The sequence below is a fragment of the Cyprinodon variegatus genome, unplaced genomic scaffold, assembly GCF_000732505.1.
Source record: "Cyprinodon variegatus isolate N-32 unplaced genomic scaffold, C_variegatus-1.0 Scaffold794, whole genome shotgun sequence".
NCBI classification, from domain to species: Eukaryota; Metazoa; Chordata; class Actinopteri; order Cyprinodontiformes; family Cyprinodontidae; genus Cyprinodon; species Cyprinodon variegatus.
Window position 1 is genome coordinate 358,734 of NW_015151247.1, and position 23,606 is coordinate 382,339.

The 23,606-nt window shown below is 38.9% G+C and overlaps 1 protein-coding gene across 1 annotated transcript in view; it reads left to right on the top strand.

Annotated features, from left to right (window-relative positions):
• LOC107098634 (RNA polymerase II elongation factor ELL-like) overlaps positions 1–22,571 on the top strand; it is a 39,106-nt gene extending 16,535 nt beyond the window's left edge. The window contains exons 3-12 of the mRNA XM_015396407.1: positions 3,127–3,254; positions 4,851–5,014; positions 9,775–10,019; positions 13,486–13,610; positions 15,135–15,237; positions 16,960–17,437; positions 18,809–18,860; positions 19,205–19,376; positions 19,496–19,540; positions 21,636–22,571. Coding sequence (XP_015251893.1) covers positions 3,127–3,254; positions 4,851–5,014; positions 9,775–10,019; positions 13,486–13,610; positions 15,135–15,237; positions 16,960–17,437; positions 18,809–18,860; positions 19,205–19,376; positions 19,496–19,540; positions 21,636–21,746 — 1,623 coding nt within the window. The 3' untranslated portion in view covers positions 21,747–22,571. The remainder of the gene's footprint in view (positions 1–3,126; positions 3,255–4,850; positions 5,015–9,774; positions 10,020–13,485; positions 13,611–15,134; positions 15,238–16,959; positions 17,438–18,808; positions 18,861–19,204; positions 19,377–19,495; positions 19,541–21,635) is intronic.
• The last annotated feature ends 1,035 nt before the right edge of the window (positions 22,572–23,606 follow it).

Below are 23,606 nucleotides of genomic sequence, written 5' to 3' on the forward strand. Positions count from 1 at the left end.
AAGCAAAACACTCCTCTGGAGGCTTTTCTCAGAGGAAAAGATGTTTTTGCTCTTCTCCCGACTGGTTTCGGCAAGAGTTTGATCTATCAATTGGCTCCTCTTCGTCGTTGCTCTGTTACGTCATATGCTTCGTTGATCTGATTGGTTTGTTTGGCCCGTCTATCACCAACATAGGCCAATCAGCTAACCAGTATTTTTGCCCCTTCCCAAAGTTACTTCTACGGAAGGTTTCCAGATGGATATGCGGAGCTAATCCATCTGGCGGAGTCAGGTTAATAGAGATGTAGATAATAGTCCAAATGTTTACAATATGCTTAAACTCTTATTTAATACGCAAAATCCCCTCTCAATTCAATTTAGCTACACATTATCATCTAGATTTAGGTCTGATTTTGACTGGGCCATTCTAACTCATCACTATGCTTAAATATAAAGAATGGAAAGTTCCACTTCAGTCTTTCTGAAGCTGTGATGTATTTAACTTTACCAAACTTTCTATGAACTACGACCTGCTTCCCTGTCCCTTCTGCACAGCATGACGCTGCCACCACCACATTATGTGGTTGGTGTTAGGATGATGTTCAGTGTTGGTTTTTCTTTTTTCCGCCACTGTCATTGCCGACCAGAGAGCTTCTATCATGAGTATCTGTGTCTCTTACAGGGCTTGTCGCCGACCATAAATAAAAAGCCTTGTTTTTTTGGCCATTTTCCCGAAAATAGAAAATAGGCTTGTTAAACACAAAATGTTTGTCAATAGAACCTCCCTCCTGAGCTGTAGATCTCAGCTCCTCCAGAGTAACCCTCTTGGTTGCTTTTTATAACAGCACTAGTCAGTTAATTTGATGCCCATGTTTTTAATGATGAATCAATTATTGACCCAAATGTTCTCCAACAAAACTCTGAGGCCTTCGCAGAACAGTCGATAGAAAATTACACTACTGTGGACGAAGATTATGAATTTGGAGACTTCTGAGGGTGATTGGTTGCATCTAATTTTATTTTAGGGTATCAGAGTAAAGGCTTCTTAAAACAAATTCACACCTCACACATTTGCTTTTATTTTTGAGAACGTTTTGTCACTTTCCTCTCACGCTGCAGTCATTCTCTACTGTATATACTGTAGGCAGTATGCTGAGCTGCACAGCAGCTACACTCAAAACGCTACAAGCACTGTGTTTCTCCAGTCTACAGTAGCATAAAAACAGAATTTCTATGTTTTAGCTTAATTTAAAAAGATGGAAAGAAAAGAAAGACTTTCTTCTGCTGTTATCTGTCACCTTTTTTAATAGGCTAATCACTGAGAGGCTGTCCACAGATGAAGCCATTACACAAAGTGTTTTCTAAGGAACTAAGATCCACCTTAGCTGTGTGTAGTGTAAGAGCTCAGTCATTTATAGTTAGTAGAAATTCCTGCGGTGACAGCCTGCCTGTAAAGACATGTGCAGCAAGCTGATAAGAAAATTGGAGCCAACGTCTGAGTTGCTTTACTGCAGACTGGTGACAAAAGGCCAAAGGTGAACCCCAATAGGCTTCTGGTGCATAGAGGGCAGGTTGGGCACCAGAAATAAGTGCACTCATCTATACTGTTAAAATTCATTGTGGGTTCTTTTTCTTTCCAGCTTTGTGCTGTTGTTCTACTCATCCTTTATAAGATGTCATCATTTGTTGGCACGGCTCTAGAGTTTATGGTTCCATTTACATTAGAAGAAACCAATATTTGCATGCTTTGAAACGGAGCCGAGAGGCAGCCAGGAATGTTTTTAAATGATCAGTATCAATAAAACGGCAAAGAGTCAAGCGTGCTTCTGTGCTGCAGTTGGATGGAGGCCTTAGTCCTCAATGCGGCCGACCCGGGTTTGTATCCGACCTGTGGTCCTTTGCCGCATGTCTCTCCCCCTCTCTCTCATACCCTCTTTCCTGTCAGCCTACTGTCGAAAAAACGAGCCACTAGTGCCCTAAAAACTCCAAAAAAAATAAAATAATTATAATAATTTTTATTTTTAAAACCACCAACAATAGCAACTGAGCCTGTTGATAGTGTATTGTTGGGATAGACCAATCCATTGGTCAATATTAGCATTTCTATTTTCTTGTATCACGTTTTTCTCACAAAACCAAACATTCTTTTAATTTTGAATTCTGAAATTCTGCAGGACTTTGTGAAAACCCATTTTGTATCAGTAACTTAGATTTGCATTGCTGAAAGTAGCCAAACTGCAACAAAGACTACTTGGACTCTTATTGCTGTAATCAGCTAAATACAGGAGTTTGACTCCTGGAATCGTTTCAGTTTTTATTTGTTTTGTTTGTTTTGTTTTTTTGCAAATTTAAGTGTTTGTTCAGATTTGCGTTCATGTGTTGGTCTGCAGTGAGTCTTCCACTGCACTAATTAAAGCATGCTGGTCGGATCACGTTCTCCATTTGTGTGTAAATACTGTGTATACTTTTACTCTACTGTAAAGAAATATCTCCTACCAGATCTTGCACATTAAAACAGAATATGAGGTTTTCTCTAAGTGCTGTGGCTTTTACTATGGTTACTTTGTATTTAGTTTTTGTTTTATGAGGTTCTAAGACCCGTCCCTGGTGTGCCCTACACCTCCACTGCAACACTTTTGACACGGGGGGAAAACCCTTAATATTTGAACTTTAAAAACATTATAACCCAACTGAGATAAAGTAAGTCTCTATATCCATTTAATCCAATAAGGGGTTCAAGGCTTTTGTATCTATTAAGCAAAATTGAACACTGAAGACAAGGATAAGCCTTTTATTACATTAACTTTTTTCTTCTTTGACTAGACTGGTATTTGCCTCTAGCAGTAAGATTTTTATGTGGATTGCAAAAACCTTAACTTGTACAGGCCTGTGTTTCTTGGATACAGTGCATTTGGCTGCAGTCTGTGTAGAAAATTGCTTTTTCTTCTGCAATAAGATCCAGTTTGGAAGGGTAATGCATGAATAAATTGGAGTGAGTTGACAAGCTGTAGCTTGCTTTTCTATAAACTTTAGATTTTATCCCACATTTAGCCGATTTAAAGAGTATTATATACTGTGTCGTCAGTCAGTTGTATATTTGGTTTATACCTTTAATTTAGATCAATCTCTTTTTTTTCCTCCTCGAAGTACATCAAGATCCCAGCTCCAACACCAGAGTTACCTTCAGCTCTGCGCATCTTCTCCTTCTACTTATCCAGTGACAGCAAAGACCAACCACAAGCCAGCTTCGACTGCGTCCATCAGTACATCTCAAGGTATGACAAAGGTCACACGCCGTTATTTTCATTTTTACTGTCCTATACTGATTTTTAGTTTCTTTCAAGGTCCAGACTGCAGTTTCCAATCTCTATTGTTTTGTTGCTTTTTTCCCTCAGTACAATGCATAGATAGCAAAAAGAAAAAGAGATTCATGTAATTTTAACAATGCAGCAGGGAATTGAGGAACAAGATTTTATTTTTCAAAACGTTTGTTCTATACTTCGATTTATTGCCAATAAAGTGCATCCTGGTGGTTAATGTGTTACTAAACAAAAAAATCTTTGTGTGTTGATGCATTTAATGAGCAAAGAAAAAAAGATTTTTCTCAGTATCCGACAAGTCGATCATAGATCAGAGCTAAACTAGTTTCTTATCTTCGGCTGTTTGATTGATGCATCTGTGATTTTCATTTCTTGTAAAAATGCAAATCAGCATAGACCTGTTTTCCCCACTGGGATATATTTGCAAATTAATCAATCTCATGGTTGTGATCTTGGGTGGAAACTGTTCACAGCTCATCAATTGCTCCATTTTTAAGATACTCTACTCCTTTTTTTTATTTTCTCTGTGCGTTTAAATCACATGAGAGGCCAAATTATTTATATTTGTTCTAGATGGATCCTTTTATTTCTCAAACTTTGGGAACATTTTTATCTGGAAGGCAGATTGTGGTATGATAATCATAATTAAAACGACCACATTTAGCACATTAAACTTGATCTCACTGCCTTTATTTAGAAAGTAACCGCTGATCCTTGATTGATTAAGTCCTTTTTGAAGCGTTTGGCTGTTCTGTTAATTTTCTACCAGCTCTCAGAATAATAAAGAGGGATCAGTGCTCCTTTTGTTTTCACGACATGACCTCTAAGGGTTTATATCTGAAATTATTCCCATGCAGCAAATTTAATTGTGTTGAAAGCAATGTAAAAGTAGAAGAACAAACTTCATCCTACTGACAGGCAGTGCGTAGCTAGAAGACTGGGAGGGGATCAGCTCCATAGAGTCAGAAAACTCTGGTCACTTCTGTACTTTTTTTGGCTTCTCCTTGAATTGACTTTAACAGTTTGTTGCGGCTGTTTAAAAAAAAAACAGAAAGACAGACATGCAGCCTCACTGTTTTCCTAACTTGGTTATCTTTGTGAGTCTCTGCTCCCTGACATGCACAAAAAAAACACAAATCCCACCAAATAACATTTTAGATTAACCAGTTAACCTAACCTGGATATTTTTGGATGGTGCAAAGGGAGCCAGAGAGACCATAAAGAATCCCCTTTAGGAACGTCCCATTCCTGATTCAAACCCTCCTGCAGTGAGACAGGAAACTTTGACACTGTCGTACATTTTCTTTCCAGCTCTCGCCTTCAGGGGTTCATTTAGCAAACTCTTACCTCTGTCTAAGATGATCCCTGTTGTGCAAGTTTTGCTGTCTGAGCCAAAGTAATCCCAGTGGTTTTCCATCGGCTCTGCGCTGTCTTCCACCGGTCTAAATAAAGCCTGTGACATAACATACAGTTGTAGATTTGTCCAAGAGAAAGTCTTGCACGGAGCCATAAACACCAGGATTATACTTTGCCTTTTTCTTTGTTTGGCAGCGACGGCCGTGAGCAGCTGGAGGGCCAGGGGAGCATCCAGGACAAGATCACCGTGTGCGCTACGGATGACTCCTACCAGATGACCCGAGAGAGGATGTCTCAGATGGAAAAGGACAGCTGGAGCCGCTCAGCCATCGAGATCAAACCTGGAGCCTCACATCCCAGTAAGATTAGACCAAAGAAAATGCACATGCACAACCCCGTACCCGATCCTGAGAGCATTTCTCCTCGTGCAAGCTCTGTTTAAAAGCTGCCCTTTGCATCGCTTATACAAGCTTACTTTCAGAACGATTTGCAATTTTTTCCACTATGTCAGACTCACCACCGGTAAGTGAAAATGGGGACAACACGTAGAACGGTCTTACGTAAACATATCACCAGAATGATTGACAGTTAGGAGAACGACTTATTTAGATGATCCACCCAGAAAAAGAAGATTATCCACTATACCTTTAAAGGAAAAGGCCGGTCAGCAAGGAATAATCAATGGATCATTATTTATACCTAAAACTAATACGTTTGCAGTGATTTAATGAATTTAGCGTTAATCAGTAAAAACATATCTTTCGTCATGATCAGAGTCTGGGAGCGGCCATTTTTGCCCAAATATATCCAATCCAATCCACTTTACTTATATAGCACGATTTCAATAAACACAAGGTTTCCAAAATAAAAGCACTGCCCACACAGGATAAAAAATATGCATGTGTATACATAAAATCTAAATCAAATATACTCCTGCCATCTTCCGGCAGTGACGTCACGGTGCGGTAAGCCTAGCGCCATTCTCCCCGCTTTACAAGCAAAATCATTGGGAGCTACTAGACACATCTGCAATCAACAACAATTATTGAAGATTTTCAGAGGACTTCACCATTGAAATTCACCAGAGCTATAGTGAAACTGACAATGCCCACGTGCATGGCAGTTGGATGTTGGAATACATCGAGTAAAAGGTGAAAAAAAAAGAGTTATATCACCTTTCCGATTCCCGATCCTCCACGGACGGGTTCCTCGTTGGATTGCCAACTTTAAGAGGGAGGATTTGCTATCAAACTTCTAGCCAACATTTGGAAGAAGAATGTTTTCAAGATGACTTGGATGATGCGTTGTGACAAACACCAGATACAGCACTGGGACTTGATCAACAGCCAATACCGCACCATGACGTCACAAACCAGTAGGTGGCAGTAGTGTTCATTGACAAAGATGGATCCCTCCAGTAAAGCACATTCAAATGAACGTTACCCTTACGGTAATTAAAACAGTATGTAATAATTTTATATTTAAAGTACTTTCAGAAGTTTGTATTTTGAATATGACCGAGCTCCTTCTTCAAAATGGGGAGAGAAGAGAAGGGCTGTGGATGCAACAGTTCATCATGAAATCAGAAAGGGAAAATGAACAGCACCAGTAAAAGCCTTTCGAATATTTGTGTAAGTTGAGCTACACTGCTCTGATCATTGCTTGAAGCTGAAAACCAGACATTTTCCACTTGTGATGAGTAACGAAACCAGATGTGCAGGCTGGCCAGTCACTGGTGAAAGTCTTCTCTTTGATGTTTTTGTTGGACTCTGCTTTTCAGTCTCAGAGTGTCTATTTTATTCACAGATGGGTTTTGAATGCATTTGTCTGATTATCTGGTGGGTGTGTTCAGTACCACTTATCTCTGCTGAGAGCAGGCCATGGGGCACCAAGATATAGCTTAAAAAAAACTAATTAATGCATATCTCCAAAATATACATACTGTTCTTACAGCAATGATAAATACATTTATGGCGAACTAGGAAATAGATGTTTTACCCTGCAGTTGTCTGAAAGGGCAACTGCAGGGTTTTTTAATTCTTGGAAACCAAGGACACTTTGCAGCTCTTTAATCATAATAGATAAAAATAAACTGGACAGCTTCCTTGCTACATTGTTTGCCTTAACTCCAGCCTTTTGCTGTGCTTTTGCAATAATTTTTCTTGGCCCATTTCTGGACCCCTATGTGGAGGCTGGAGCTCCAGGGGAGCTGAACCTCCAGCTGATATGGACCAAATTTAGACTCTAAATTGTGTAACATGAGCTTTTAAGCTCAAGCAAGTGTAAGTGTATGGCTAAAGGGATCACTTCAAACTACTCTCTGAGCTCTACTTTGAATCCCAGCACATTTTCCCATCTGCAGAACACATAAAACACCAAATCTGCATCCTCATCAAGTACCCTGCATTGTTTGTTTAACCTTTGAGCGTCTGCACATGCTGTTATCATAAGATTACCATTTCTTCATGTATTGGGATTTTACCTGATACAGCAACAGAAAACAGAAGTGGAAAGAAATTTTATTTTTCATTCAATATGCTTCATTTGTGTTAAAAAAAAACAAAAAACAACTAAACATAAAAACAAGGATTCGTAATTCCTGAATGAAAGGTAGCAGAAAGTTGAAGAATCTTATCCGCACCCTTTACCTAAAAGCAAAACATAAATAATGAACTAAATACAAAAAAACCCCCAATACAATTAGAATTAAAATAGCTATACATGACGGAAGAAAAAAAAATAATGAAATTAAATATACGGCATCTAAAACTCGCATTTTACTTGAAGTTTATTTTCTTAGTAAAATGGGGTTGAGACCAGAAAATAAAAAATTAAACATGTTTTCAGCTTTCTTTAATCTTGGTCTCCTAAATACAATTTAGTGCATGATAGCTCACCTAATTATTAAGTAGTCCAGTTTTTAATCATTTTATATTAGTGGAAAAGCTGCAGTTCTGGGTTCTCTAGGTTGATTATAGAACACGAGCGAATGAAGAGCTTTGACTGATCCAGGGAGAAGGTTTGTCCACCTTTAGAGGAACAGATATGGGCTTGTGGTAACTGCAGAAATCCTCTGCTTAGGTGGAGGAATCTCCTGAGTTGTAGACTTATATCAGACAAATAACAAAATGTGACAGCTAAATTATTTTTTAAATTAAGCCATTAAATTTTTTTTTTTTTTTTTTTTTTTTTACATAAGGCATATAGACGACATGGGAAACAGGTGGAGGTGATCTGGTCAGGTGATGATATTGTCCATTACCCTGAACAAAAGACCTCACCTGTTAAACATGGTGGTGGCATAATCATGATGTGGGGATATGAGAGAAGATGGATGGATAAAATAATAGAGTAAATCTGGAAGATAAGCGAGTTAAGGAAACATAAAACTGGTAAAATAAATTCAGTCCACATATAGAGAAACACCAACTCTAAGATACCAGCAGAACTGCAAGAGGCTTTAAATCAGGGATGCCCATCCCAGTCCTCCAGAGCTACCATCATGTAAAATTTTAGAGGCATTTCTTCTCCAAACATCCGAATCAAATTAGTGGCACGTTATCAGTCCTAAGCTGAGCTGAATCAAACGCTAAGAGAAGTCGGCTGTTATCCTACATTCAGACCCGATGCAGTCGAAGCAGAAAGAAAGCTTCTGCTGCTTCATTTATGTTGCTTGTACATATTAAGGTCAGAGCCGCCTCAGGAGCATCTTTAAAGTTCCTGAAGTGCTTTCAGTTAACTGTCTCCAGATACGTCTGATGCTTCTGTTGCTCCTGGGTTCAATGGCAGAAAGCGGCTTTGCTCTATTTGCTGTGATCAGTGGGTAAAAAGTAGTTTTAATATATTTTTAAGTGAGAAAGTCCACCTGAAAACAACATCTGTGCAGTCAGTTCATCAAGATTATGATCCTGCCTTCAAATATTATTTCGCTGTGGGACCAGCACAATCCCCCATACACCAGTGGTGCTCTAGCACTGGAAAACCCCTTCAACGGCTGCCTCTGGCCAAGTCGCCTCTGGGTTTTTCGCTATTGTTGGCGGCGGCTGGAAGGCATTTTTCATGTACGTAATCAATAAACTGTTTCAGAGGAGTGATCGTAGTGATATGCATCAGCATTGCTGTGTCTGTCTCCCTGCCAGCTCCAAGATCAGCTTCTCTGATTGGTTGATGTGGCGCGTCGAGCAGCAACAGTTATAGTTTTCCAACTCCAGCATCTGCTGCTTCTGAAAAGTACGTAATGCGCGTCAGATGCTCAGAAGCTCATGAGGCGCTGCTCCTGCTGCTTTAAAGGCGCTGCAGGACGTTTTGTTGCACCTTATCAACCACTGACTTTGTATGTAAACCAGCTGCTTCTGCAGCGTGCGGCCTGAAGGTAGCATTAGATCCTGGTGTTTTGGTGAAGAGATGCATCTAAAAGTTGCTTGATGGTAGCTCTTAAAAGGCTACCATCATGGACTAGGGTACTCCTGCTTTAGATCAAGTAGAATCTATAACAGGACTTACTATCTTTTTCTATTCAAAGAAGAATTTGAGAAGCATTAACCTTTTATTTTATGCAAAGCCAAAGTCGGCATATTCCACACCTGCTGCTGTGACTACATGGAAAGGTTTCTAAAGTCAATACAAGTGAAGGAAGTTGTTTGTGAAACCATACCCAGAGGTTACAAGCCCTAGTTCTGTTATTTTATATATTTGCATGAAACTCACTCCAAAATATGAGGCAGAAAAGTTTGGGAACATAATAACATGCAAAGTGTAATCAATATTCGTAAGCCCGCATTCAGTGGTTGAACAGAAACCTCTCTTTTCCTAAGCCTCCCCCCCGCTCTGACCTTTAAAGCTCAGATTAACCCACAGCAGGATTAGCAAAGAGAGAAGATAGCCTTCACGGCTCAAACGTGCTCAGTCTACTTGATGAAGTAAGGCAAGGAAAAATCTATTATATGTTTACGTCATTAGAAAAAAAACAAACCACCAAACATTTAATTGTAGCTTCGTTGATATGTCCATTATCTTATCTCTATAGTCTCTATGTATAAAAATCTGAACACTTTCATAACTCCGTTTCACCATAAATGGTTTTTTCATAAAAATGTTTTCTCATTATCTGTTTGTTCAGGTAAAAGTTTCAAGTTCCAAAAAAAACCCGCTCCCCCAGCTGCTCCTGACAGTAGCTTCTACAAGCAGTCAGCCAACAGTCGGAGGAACAGCAGCATACCTGCCGCCATCCAGAAGCCCCTGAAGGAACGCATCATCCACCTGCTGGCCCTTAAGCCTTACAGGAAGCCAGAGCTTCTCCTGTGGCTGGAAAGGGAGCGAGCCGGAGCAAAGGACAAGGCTGAGCTTGGTGCTGTGCTTGAGGAGGTAAAAACACATCCTGTGAAAACTATTAATACCCCTTGAACATTTTCACTGGACTTTTTAGGTAATAAAACAAAACTGGCATACACATACAATCCTGTTTCCCTATCCTTGTGAGGACTTTCCATTGACTTTCATTCATTTCTAACCCATTTCTGCATCCTGACCGTGGCCCTTACCCTAAACCTAACCATTACAAGTTCATGCCTAACTCTGATCAAAACTCGATTCCTACTCTGTCCTAACCCTAAAAGAGCAATGGTACCCATGGGTACCAGACACTGGTCCCCACAAGGAGCAGTCGGTCCCTGCAATGTCCTTTTTTTCCAGAAATTGTGACCCACAATGTAGCAAATGCACACAAAGATACACTCTTTGTTTTTAACTGCAATCATAACTGTTATTGTCTACTTCTACAATCTTTGACCACCTCAAGACAAGGTTTTCTAAAGTCATAGGGAATTCATATTTAAATGTCATATCATTCTGGCTTAAACATTTATATAAATGTACTCTTTATCAGACGATATTATTCCAAAAGTTAGAAAATTTCTATTTAAAGAAACAAATCCTGTCTTAAAATGAGCAGGGTTTTTTTTTTCTTCGTTATCTTATGCAGGGCAGTTAGTTAGCTTGTACACCTAAATTCGGCCAATCATTAATCAACGGCCATCTGTCAATCAAATGTTTTCGGTCAAAGCATCTTGATTCATATGTCACAGCTAATATAGGCAACAATTGAAATAGGAATCATTATTTCCTTTCCCATTGAGTTCCGTCCCAGTGTTCACGGGGATGGACGTCTGTATCTTCAGCAGGCGTAGAGCTAACAGAACAGGCAGCTTTGCGAGGCAAGGGCTCAAACATGTAAGGCTGAAAGCCTTCTACACCAAACCAAGCTTCTGCCGCCCTGGCGTCCTCTTCCACAACATCTTCGTCCCCGCTTTCCTCCTCTAATTAAAAAATTAATGATGGAGGAGACTCATCCATTAACTCCGACACAAAACTGTCCTCCTCTTGCATGTTTCCTCTATCCATAGCGTTACTTGACAGTGTCGTTGCTAAGTGCGACTTGGTCCTGATGTAATTTCCCATGGGGAACAAACTAGCACTAAGTTTAGCAAGATGCTTCCGACAATCCGGCTACAACCAAACTTACCTTCTGCCTCAATAATCCAGCCCCCTTGATAAACGACCAATCATATTTACTTTATTCACTGGTGTAAAGTCGGGCACCACTCTGGAGAATTCGGAGATGCAACGTTTGGAACAGCTGTTTCCCTGCGACTTTAACAAGTCCCCTTTAAAATGTTCACACACATTTCCATGTGAATTAGGTGTGGGACTTTGACTAGGACAATCTAATGCAAATCATTTCCTTTAAAACATTCCATTATGGCTCTTACTGTCCAGGATTGGGGTCAGTCCGATCCCGGAAGAGCCCCCGAACAAGTCCCCAAACCTCAATGGGGGATGTGCAGTGTTAATTTTCTGCAACACTTGTTTTCATTCTTCTAAATGTTTTCAACGTCACCTTATGACAAAATGCGTGAAACAAATTTTCTATTGGTACCTTTAGGTAACTGCTTTCTTCGTGCTACTTTCCTATATAGTCCAGATTTATAGATATATAGTAGTAGTAGTATAATAAATGTAGGAACGTTCTACCATCCTCCAGAGATAACAGGCCCTTTTGGTTGCTTCTCATTGGTCTCTTGATTGGCTATTGCTCTCCTAAACAAGCCTGTTAATATATGGACAACCATGTTTAGTGTTTGCATTTGTGCTATTGTTTTCTTTATCACCTCTAACTGTTTTTAAACTATATGCATAGGTGCTGTAGGAAATACCCGATTTTATGTATATACACAATTTCAAAAAAATTTTTTTCATTGTTATCAAAGCAGGAAGACACTGTTTTAATAAAGTTGGAGACAGTTCACTACAGCCACAAGCAGAGTTATTACATCCTTTTAATCACATTACAGAACATGGCAGAAAATTGATGAGAAACAGATGTAGGGAGGTAAAAAGAAAACAACTTTGACAGTACTCTCCTTACAGGAACCAGGCAGGAAAAACAACAGCATGTATCTTATACGAAACAAGATAACAGTTGTGAAGGAATCCTTCATACAAAATACAAGGCCACAGATTAGAAGCTGAAGGTTCTTACGGGTTCATTCAGGTTCTTCTGCTCATTAAAAGGAATATATGGTTATGTACAAAATATCCCACCACAATTTGGTGCTATTTTAAAGACCCATGATCTTTCTTTCAAGTCCAGTAAAATCTTAAAAGACAAAAAATCTGAGGTTGGAAAAAAATCATAAATACTCCTGCAAGGCACTGTAGACTTATGTTACGTCCATGTTGCTAAAGAAAGCCTTCATTAAGGCTTGTCCGTTGTAAATGTAGTTTTGGACCTGTCCCTAACATGGAAACATAAATCTACCTTCATATTAATCTGTATCTTGATGTGAAAATAGTTTCTTGGCACCAAAGACAGCCTAAACATGGTGTACAAACCTTTAAAAAATTGCCTCTAACAGCATTAATTTATAGCAATTAGGAATATTTCACACTTTCCATTTGAAACGCCACACTGACAACCTTCCTGGATGCTAAAATGCGTGTAACCATGGCGCTGCAAATTATAAACCAGCATCACATCTAGCAGACCTCTTTGTGTTTGTGGTTAATGTAGGTCATGTGTAATTTTTTTTTTTTTTTTTTTACCGATCACAACTGTTTGTGTGTTCTTCTCAGCCTATCAATATGTGCACTCAAGGGGGTGGTTGTATAGGTTGTTGTGTCTAATTAGGTCAGTGCTGTAATTGCCTCTTCAGAGATGCTGTTTGCTGTTGGGCTGTCCGCCGTGTCAGCAGGCATTACAATGATGGATGTCCTCAGAGAAAGGCGGCCCGATAGGATGAGGCTATCACTGACAGGGAAAGTGTTCGGCTCTCAGGTGGCAACAAAAGCTTAGGGTTAGTTTAGCTTTTTAGCAGATAAAAAATATGATAAATTAGAAAATATAAATAGATTATGAATCCTCAGTTCCTATCCGGCCTATATGGAGACTGTTTTGAATTTTTTTAAAAAAGTTATGCCGAATATCTAAGGTTTTTCATGCCGATAAATTTAGTTTTATAAATATTCATCTGAAAAGTAGGAGTTTATATTTGCATTTGGAGCCAAAGGCAAGAGGCTCCTCTAAAAACAAAACTGTATTTAAAAAAAATGGTGTACACTGCTTCTTCTTTTCTAAATATAAGACTTGAGTTGCTAAAGAATAAGGTCTCTCTTATATGAAATGTTCTTGTGTCACTAAATCTTGCCTAATTTCTCACACAGCTGCTGTTACGGACACTATAAGGCATTTAGTTATATCCTCCAACATGAATACAGGATGTTTTCGTTTGATCCACTTTGCTCCTTTCATGGACGGAGGCTTCCCTTGTTTTAGGTAGCTAAGGTGAACCCTAAAGACAGCAGCTACTTCCTGAAGGAGGATTTCTACAAACATGTGCAGAGGGACTGGCCAGGCTATACAGAGGAGGAGAAGCAGCTGATCTGCAGGCTTCTATCCAGGTGAGTAAGGCGTAGGGGCCTCGTACAAGCATTTCTAGTGGGACAGGATGCTCCATATTTTTAACTAATGGAATATATGCTTAATATAACTGCATTTATGGTGAATATCACCAATTTCTGCAGAAGTTTACGTTAAACTCTCTGCAGTTCTGTTGCATGTGTAGTGTTGCATTTTTCCATGGAATGACTTAATTTACAGTCAATGTTATGACACAGAGACTTTCAGCCTTAAGGGCTGGTTATACTCCTACAGCAGTGTGTCGCAGTTAAGCCTGGTTTATACTCAGAAACCAGGTAGTCTGCATGAGTGTCGCAGTGAATCCAAATGTGCCCCCGCCCCTTCCGCTGACACTCTGCTGCCCCTCTCCAAAATTATAGGTGACTGCAGACAGTGCCGCAGACAGGAGGCCTAGGATTGGTCAAATCTACATCTGCTCTACACTATGAGTATTTCCTTGGTACCTTACCGGCTTGTTTGTTGTAGAAAACGACTCATGAAGTTGGACCAGCTAGGAGAGTGAGGTGTTCTAGAACGCTGGGACCCTATTTCTACCTGGATCCCCGCTCTTTTTGGTCCTCATGTCCCGCCGTTTTCACACAAACTTGCTCCCACTCCCTCACTGCCTCGGCCTATCTAGACCAACAGCTAGTTCTTGATTGACCCTCTTGTGTTGAGGCGTGGAATAACATAGTACAGACCACACTTCAATACTGAGCATAAATCAAAAATATCTGCAACAAGCTCACTGTGACACACTGCTATGGGAGGATAACCAGCCCTTTAGCTTGTCGCAGGTATGACAAACTAGGTCGCAGGTGCTTTGTTATTCCATGCCACAACGAAGAGGGACAGTCACGAAATAGTTACGATTGTGGGTGTCTGTGTGTCGGTTTGACGAGCTTGTTCCCTGTCTACAACCCCTCATTCAATGCCGGACGAAGCACAGTTTTCCTGTGAGTGTTCCTGAAAGACTGGCCATGGCGCTGCGTGTTTTGGTGTGAAAACCAACAGACTGTCACACAGAGCTTCAAACTAGCATCTTGTAAGGTGACTGGGATAGTGTCTGAGGTGTGCCAGGCGTTGTGGCTACAGCTGGAGTTTCTGCCATTAGGCACCAAACAGGGAATACTCAGAGAGTGGAGCGGATGTAGAATTGACCAATCAGAGGCCTCCTTTCCCTCCTACCTGCGACACTAAAGGTGGCACTGTGTGCGGTCACCTCAGTTTTGGGGAGGGGGGCATATCTGCGTTAACTGTGACACACACGCAGGTAACCTGGTTTCTGAGCATAAACCTGGCTTTACTATGAGTGTTGGACTGGTACTAACCGTCTCCTTCTCTCAGCCTCACTCATTTTTATGCTGCCTAATCATCACTGCATCGTCCACAGCTGTCCCACAGTCTGATTCATACTCTTCTCTAAATCCATGACCCCTTTGGGTATTCCCCTTTCAGTTTGGCATTTGTTTGTGTTCCACAGACTCTGGGTTTATTTATCCTGTCTCTCACTGTGTGTTTAACAGGAAACTTCAGCCTCACATCAGCAATAAATCAAGAAACATTCAAGCACACTTGTCAATACCTGCAACCCCTGAGGATCCAAGTGCAGCGAAAAACCCAGCTGTGGTAAGTTAAGGTTTTCTAAATAACCTTAACTGCAAAAAGATCTAGAAATAAGTCAACATGTCTAAAATCAAGTGTATTTAACCTTAATCTGAGCAGGTAAATAAGATGATTTGCCAATGAAACAAGTATTTGTACTCTTAAAAAAAGATTATGAGATATTATGGGATTGAAATAAGACAATGCACTTGTTTTTTCTTATTTTAAATGTAAATTATCTTGTTGCATTTGCAAAGTGTCTTATCTCCTTAATTCAAGAAAAAATGCACTTATTTTAAGAACAAATTACTTAGTGTTAGTAGGATTTAGAAATGTATATTTATTAGAGAAGTGTAGGTTAGTATATGTTTAAAGACAAAAAAACATGTTCATAAATAGCTGTTCTCCAGTCAGGCGTGGATTTGATCCCATTCTACCCAATAGTCAACACCTGAGACAGGAGCTGCCTTTACAGTAGGAATTAGTAATTACCATTTTGGCCAACCTTAAAGCGATTGCTCATTGCATGCGAAGGAACTGATTCATTGTTTGGGATTATTTTTTGGTTTCACACCTGTTTTCCAAATGCAAACTGCACAAAGGTCTTTTCATACTCTCCCCTGGGATGTTTTCCTGTCATCATTCTTTCTGCTGTCTTTTAAAAACATGACTTCACAAGGGTAACAGTCAGGAGCTATTACACAATAAAAGCATGCTTATAGAGCTACAGTAATACATTTAAAACTGGTATTTCACTGTTTTTCTTTTCTTTTCTAATTGTTTGAAGCCGAAATAAAACAATAAATTTGGTTATCTGCAGTCTAACCTGAAACTTTCATAACTTCTTATCTGCACCAACTAGAGATCAACCCATACAGTTTTTTTAAGGCCATTCCTGATACTGGTTATTTTTGACATCAGTCTTAGCGATCCCTAATTTTTGCTGTAGGGTAATTTTTGGCTAATTCTTAAAACTGAAATGCTTTTTCTTCCTCCGTTCACGTGGTTTAAAATGACTCAACAGTAACAACTGTTACACATGTCTCAGTTTAAGGAGAAAAACAAATGTATGCACGTATCGACCAATACAAGAAAAGACACAATTGGCACAGAATATCAAAAAATCATTCTACCTCTAGCACCAAGAGTATTCAATACTATGGAGGTTTAGAAACCTCTGCATCTTCCATTTAGCATCCTAAATTCATCTTCAAGTACAAATATAAATAATCTTTATATTTTCTGCAGATAATCTCCTTAAAATTCAACAAAGTTTAACAAAGCTACATTCTCGCCTAAGAATATCAAACATGCCTCCATTTCCTATGACTCATACTGGGTCAAAGAGTGGTTAAGCTCGTTGAGTAAAGCTCAGATGACAGTGGCAAAAACTGATTACAAATACATATAATACACTTTCTATGACCCAAACTAAACTTTAAGGATGTTTCTAGGCAAGGTTTCTGTTTTTTAAACTCAAATATGGGCTCTGTTGGCAGAGATTTTATTTGATTTAAAAAAATAAAATCCTGAATGTTTTCCTGATACCTAAAACATGATAGGTATATTCCCTTGAGGATGTACTATAATGTACAACTTAAATGTTTCAGTCATCATATTAATGGAAATGTCAGTTTTATCAACACTAATGTTTCCTTTCTTTGTTATTATGTGGGGAAAAACTTTTAAATACATTTTGTACTTAGGACTGAGGAATTTCTCTGCTGCCTTCTTGTTTCTTTTCAGAAACGTTCCGTTCCTTTGGACTCACGGGACAGACTGGCAGCAAAGAGACAAAAACTTTCTGACCAAAGGTCACAACCCCAGTCCAACATAAAGGGAATCGTGAACATTAAGGAAGCACATGATAACGCAGCTGTGACCTTTGACCCCAATCTCAACTCCAGTGCTGAATCCCAGAGGACCGGTGGCCTTACTGGTGACCAGCGTGGCCTAAATGCAGCCCATTGTGACTTTCCTTTCGTGCATACCATGTCTGACGGACATATTTCTGAGAGCAAAGATCAGGACCCCAGAGTCAGCCGGCTCCAAGCACCGCAGGCTAACTCTGACGGCACTCAGCAGCAACAGAACAGCAGCCAGCTCAGAAAGAAGAAATCTAAAAAGCACAAAGATAAGGAGCGGGAAAGGTTAAAAGATGACAAAGCACCTGAATGGCTGCAGCCGAGTCCCGACCTTAAGCAGAATCCACATAAACAAGACAGTAAGACCCAGTTTCTTCTTCTTTTAAATAAACACATTGTCAATACCTGATCCGTCCCAGAAGCACGATCCGATCCGTACCTTCAGCTCATTTGCGCAACCAGATATACATCCGGGTCCCCCTCTATTTTATTTTCTAAAAAAGTCCTAAATTATGTTTTTCCCTCCCCCCAAAAAAGTAAGCTTACTAAACTATAATGTGTTAAAGGTTAATAATGTATTTCCTGAGAAAATAAATGGATTAAAATCCTGTTTGATCACTCGTCTGCGGCAGATCTGTTCCGGAAATAGGATCCTACGCTACCTACTGGAGCTAACTTGTTCAGCTAAGGTTCTACACATAAATCTAGTCTTTTTAAGTTTTATGTTTTCCTTCCCTGTTAACATTATGGTATATAGTGCGTAATCTAAAGAAAGAAACAACTAAAATGCAGGTATATATAGTTTAATCAGATTTTGCCAGACTGCGCAGAACATGACCCATGATGATGTCAGAGAAGCAATTTAACCAATAAAATGTAAAAAGCATCAAAATTGTCTGAGAAGAATCATGAAAAATTTTTTAAAGATGTGATTAATTGATTTTATTGCTCCCACAGTTGAGAAATGTACTTGTTAAATCGGCTTAAATATTCAAAAAAAAGAAGGTGCCAAAGGAAGAAAAGGTGCCTGGGATATATACAGTTTTGGCATAGTATATTAGCATTCTTTAGTGAGTTAAGAATAGAAATGGCACCATAATTACTTTATTTATGGAAACCTGGATGTATATCTGGTTGATGGCACGGATCGTGCTTCTGCTACGGGTCGGGTAGTGATACACATTCACCCCATTCCTCCCATTTTGGGTCCTTCATGGCTTCCATGTGGCTTTTTTTTGTTTTTTATTGTGTCTTACCATCACACCTGTTGCCTCACGTTCTTTAGCCGATGTGTATCTGAATCTGAGCTGTTGTTTTTCACCTCTTGCCACAATTAAAATGTTACTTTAACCACTAGGCTAAAAAAAGAGATGACCGAAGATGGCTTCCTGTTGCTCAGAGTTTATCTAACAGCACCACATGCGGTGCATTTGTTCAGTATTATCTCTTGAGCTTGGCAGTGTTTGCTCCCATGAGCCAGCCCTCTTGAGTCCCTGCAGTCTTCTGTGGCTGAGTGACTCAAAAACAGCTCCACAGGTCCCCTGGCACCCGGTGAGCTGTTAAACTGTCTGAACCGAGGCGGGCGGCACAAACACCCTCATGCTCCTGCGGTTCTTAGGGAAACAAAAACACTAAGCTTAGCGTTCGGACAACAGCTGAGCCTCATGTCTGTGCGACTCTGGCTCAACTCCGCTTAATTTAATTTTCTTAATCTCATGTGTTTGCTTCAGATCCTGACATCACAAGTGCTGCGGCCTCTGAGGAGAAGCCGGATTACGTGCTGTGAGTTCAAACAGGATGCAAAGTAACGGATATGTGTGCTGCTTCCTCTTCTAAATGTTGATTTTGATTAAACGAACAAGACAAAAAACAGATCTTATTAACGGAGGGTTTTTCTGCAAAGAGTCATCAGTCTTATTTTAGTTTCTTTCATTAGCTTTTTGGTGCCATCTTGTGGCAAACTAATATCCTGCAAAAGAAGAATCATCATGTCCTAGATTAGAAATAGACTTTAGAAAGCAAAAGAAAAACAAACTTTTGCTCAGCCCTTCATGCAGTTTTGCTGACATATTAGCACTTTTAACTTGCATGTTTCTTACAACCTCTGTGTTTATGTGTCCTTGTAGAGCTTACGGCCCAATCACGAGTTTGGAGCAAAGGCAGAGATATCAGGAAGATTTCTGTACAGAGTATGATGAGTACAAAGACCTTCACTCCCGGATTGCTGCCATAACTCACATGTTTGTTCAGCTGGGGTCCAAGATCAAGACTCTCTCTCCTGGCACCCAGGAATACAAGGTACGTACATATCTACAGCTCTTCAGGAAACAGAGCGTGCAGCAGGGAAGCAAACATGATTTTTTTTGCAATCTAAATAAATTACAATAACTTGGTAAACCATTCTTTTTCCTCTTTAGAAGATGGAAGACCAAATACTGGAAAAGTACAGCAAGTTTCGCAAGGTAAAGGCGGCTCTTTTATGAGACTCTTCTTGCTCTAATTCTGTAACCACTTTCTTCCCACCAACACATCAACATTTTACAGAAAGATAAATGTCTTGTTAATTCATTGACAAAATACAATAAACTCACTTGATATTTAGAAGAAAAGCTCAATCCGATAACTTTAGTTATTTTGGTCTGTCTACCCAACTTTCAGCGAGAAAATAAACACATTGATTTTACCGTCTTAAGATCAAGCTTTCATTATAAAGGTCCATCCTGACCAGTGTCGTTTGTTTCCCTGTTAAAACAGTTGTACGGTTTAGTTATAGTTTTTCTTTCGTAGAGTTTTATGCTGCATCAAACAAGTTAGAGCAAAAATATCGAATGCACAATTTTATAGGGGGTTTATACCACAAAATGTATGTTGCCTACGGGGATATTGCCTATCACGATAAATTAGCAGTACTTAGTGTTGTCCCAAACCACACTGAGAAATGGCATTTGCCTGACTAGACTATAGCTTTGCGAAAAAATAGGGAAGGAACAAGCTTGGACTATTCCTAAAAAATGCTTCGGTCAACATGACCTTTTTCAGATTTTCTCACATTTGGTCCACAAACTTCAGTAAAGATTTGATGTGATGGAACAATTACTGCATGACTAGAGCGTGTATGGAAAAACTGAAAAGTGTGGTGTGCATTGTAATTCAACCTCTATTCTTTTTCCCATTCATAAGACCAAAAATAAAAAACACTCGTCCTCAGAATTTTACGGTTCTAGTACTGTATATAAATGTTTTTTTGTTTTGTTTTTCCATTTAAAATGTGATCTCGCCGTGGCTGGGGCACTGAACTATATTTATTCACTTGACTGTTGATTGCCCGTTGGTAGTACGGGGTTGCAGTGAACCCACCGTCCACCATATTGGTACTCTCTAGTTAGACCTGTCGCAATATGAACAATACGTGCACTACAGCATTGAACAACGATGATCTCATTTTCAGGGGGACTTAAGACGTTTAAAATAAAGTTACATTCATCACTTTGACACACACTTGCTGTTTAATAGCATAAGTAGATTACTTTAAAATAGGCACATCACATTGCATAGTCATTATGAAGTAAATGAAGTCTCTAAATCATGTAATATAACATATTATACAAATCCATCACAATAACATTAATGTGTTAATGGAGCATTATAATACAGATGAGCCAAAAGTGCTTTGATGGCATATATACTGTACTATAGGATACATCGGCGTATAGGTAGATTTTCTTGGTTACTTCATCCACTGACTTTAAAATTGCAGCTGTCAGGAGGGAAAGAAATATGGAGTTACAGAGGGCAATATCAGAAGATGGCACGTTCAAACAGACCGGAAAAATGCCTACAGCTAAAGAAAAGCTTATAAAAAATAGCAGAGTGAGAGTAGGAGTTTCAGCGAGGCAGAGGACGTCTGAGTAATAGCCTCATGCAGGTTTTGATTGCATTCGAGTTAAAGTGTTGAAAGATTTCAATTAAACATGTCATTACTGTGCTTTTTATGTTTTATTGTTTAATTGCACAGCTGTTTCAATGCAATATTATTTCAGTTAAAGTCTTAGCACTGCAATAAAAAATAGTTTCTTTAAACAAAATAAGTTTGGTTTATCAGTCTGTTAATTTTTTGTTGATCTTTTTGTTTCGTTTCTTAAAAAACTGGTGCTGGTGAGAGGTCGTGTTAAATCAGGGCTGTCCTATAATTGGGTCAGTACGGTAAATGGTCCACTTGAGTGTAAATTCACCTCAGGATAAATTCAGCAGGTAAATTCAGTCAATCATTAAGGTGAGATTAAAAGAAAAAAAAACCTTTTTGAACAAAACATCTAAATATTGCCTACACCCCTGTCCTCTCCCCATGATGGAACACAGTGGTGGCAGTATTATGTTACCAGGATGCTTTATATTCGTTTTTCGAATTTCTATTTCTCCAAGCTTACAATTATATGTTGATCCTAAAGGGTATTAGCTGAGTTAGGTGGCTGCTCTAGATGCAAGAACACCTGAAGGTGTTCCATGAATGTTAAGGATGGTTTGTGAATTAATCGGCTATCTTCTCTCTCTCTGCAGAAGTTTCCAGGCTACAGGGAAGAAAAGAAGCGCTGCGAGTACCTTCATGAAACACTGTCATACATCAAACAACTCATCGTCGACTTCGATCTCTCTAAGGCCTCCTCATAGCATTTGCTAAAAACTGTCAACTAGACATACCCAGCTTTGTGTTGAGGTGTTTTTTACAGCGATATAAAGAGTTTTGAAAGAGGACTTCAGCTTTTTCCACCACTTTTACTAAAACACCAGCTGATTCTGTGACCTCTCATTAGTAACTGATTGTGTTGGAGTCTCTCTGAACAAAGGGGAAAATCACTGGAAGGTATTTGGTCGGGATTTTTTTAAGTAGTTCTGATCTTAACAATTCTGAATCTTGTGAAATCATTCCTTTAACACTTGTACAGTTTTCTTTTTTTATATATTCTTTTTGTACTTTTAAATATGTCTATTTGCAGTGTACATGAGTAGCAAATGCTTTCAGAAATTGCCTTGTCTAGGATTAATAGGAGAAGCAGAGAGAACCACATGGGAACAAAAACAAATCGGCTCCTTTTGTCGTCTCCTTTTGAATGTTTTAGATATTATGGCCAATTACAACTGCAAACTTTGAGATATGGTATTGGGATTCCATGCAACAGTGGAATGATTTATGAAATTGAAGGTCAAAGGTGAATGGTTGTATAAGGTAAGAAAAATCATAAGCATTCCCGCAGCATGACGTCACCATCATCGAGTTTTAAAGTGGGATTTAGCTGATGTTCAGTGTTAGTTATCAGATTTTGATTCCTTAGATATTTGGGAAAACAACCTTTGCATCCTTTTTCATTCACCATAAAACACTAAATTATCTTTCCTTGTTCTGAACCCCAGAAAAATATATAGAAGTTTGGTGTTGCAATCTCAAAAAATGGGAAAAGTTTTAATCATTTTTAAAACTCTCATAGCTAAAAAAAAGAAAACGTTGCATTAGAGCATATATGGGCAAAATTACATAAATCGGAGCCGGATTTATTTTTTTTTTAGTTACATTAAAGTGTCTATATATTGTTTTTGTTGTTGTTTTTTTTTTATCTTCATTATAAAGGGACCAGAAAAGGCTGAATCGATTCACTGTAGCCGACCTGTGTGTCGTCTCCTTTATGCTCTCATGTTTTAAGTATTTATTTACCACATTCCCTGTTTTTTGAGCGTCTGGTAAATGGACCAAAAGTTTTGAACTAGCACATCTGCTGAAGTATTTTAACCAATAGAAGAAGAAGAAAAAAAAAAGACTTGTGTATATGCATTTTGCATTGAACTACTGATGTATTTATTTTGAACCTATTTATCTCTGTCCTGTGAAAATAGGTCATCTGAGCTTTTAAATCAAAGTGTTTGGAGCCATGCAGGCGGGGAAATCGTGTGGAAAAGATTGAAAAGTATCATATATTTTCATCCTTAGCTTATCTTGCTTTTAGTTGCCTTTAAAAAATCAGATTATGATTATATTTAAAAACCAAATCAATGCCTGAGATGTGCTTCTTCAACAGCATTGCGCATGGATTTAAAAAAACGAGGGTTAAAGTCAGCAGGGAGATGCTGATTCTGAATCAGGCAAGTATTTTGGACTGAAAATAAGTCACAAGTGTGCAGTTTTTTTATTTGTTTGTTTTTTAATGATTTTCATTTAGTAATAATAAAGCCTTAAGGTGAAACTTTGCTATGTCAAAGTTTTCAGACAGCTAATATGAAGAATAATATTCAGAAAGCGACATCATACACAGATGTATCCATCTGCCTTATTGGATAAGAAACACTATGTTAGGGTTTTATTAGGTACTAACAAAATGTTTAGTTCACATCTTGTCTGAACGTAAGGAACTAATATCTGTAGCTTTGATTTCCAATTGGTACTATCAAATAAAGCAAATGATCCTATGTTAAACTAAGACAATCTGGATGTTTCCTTTTTTTTGTTTGCTGAACAATGTCTCATAGATGTGTTTTTAT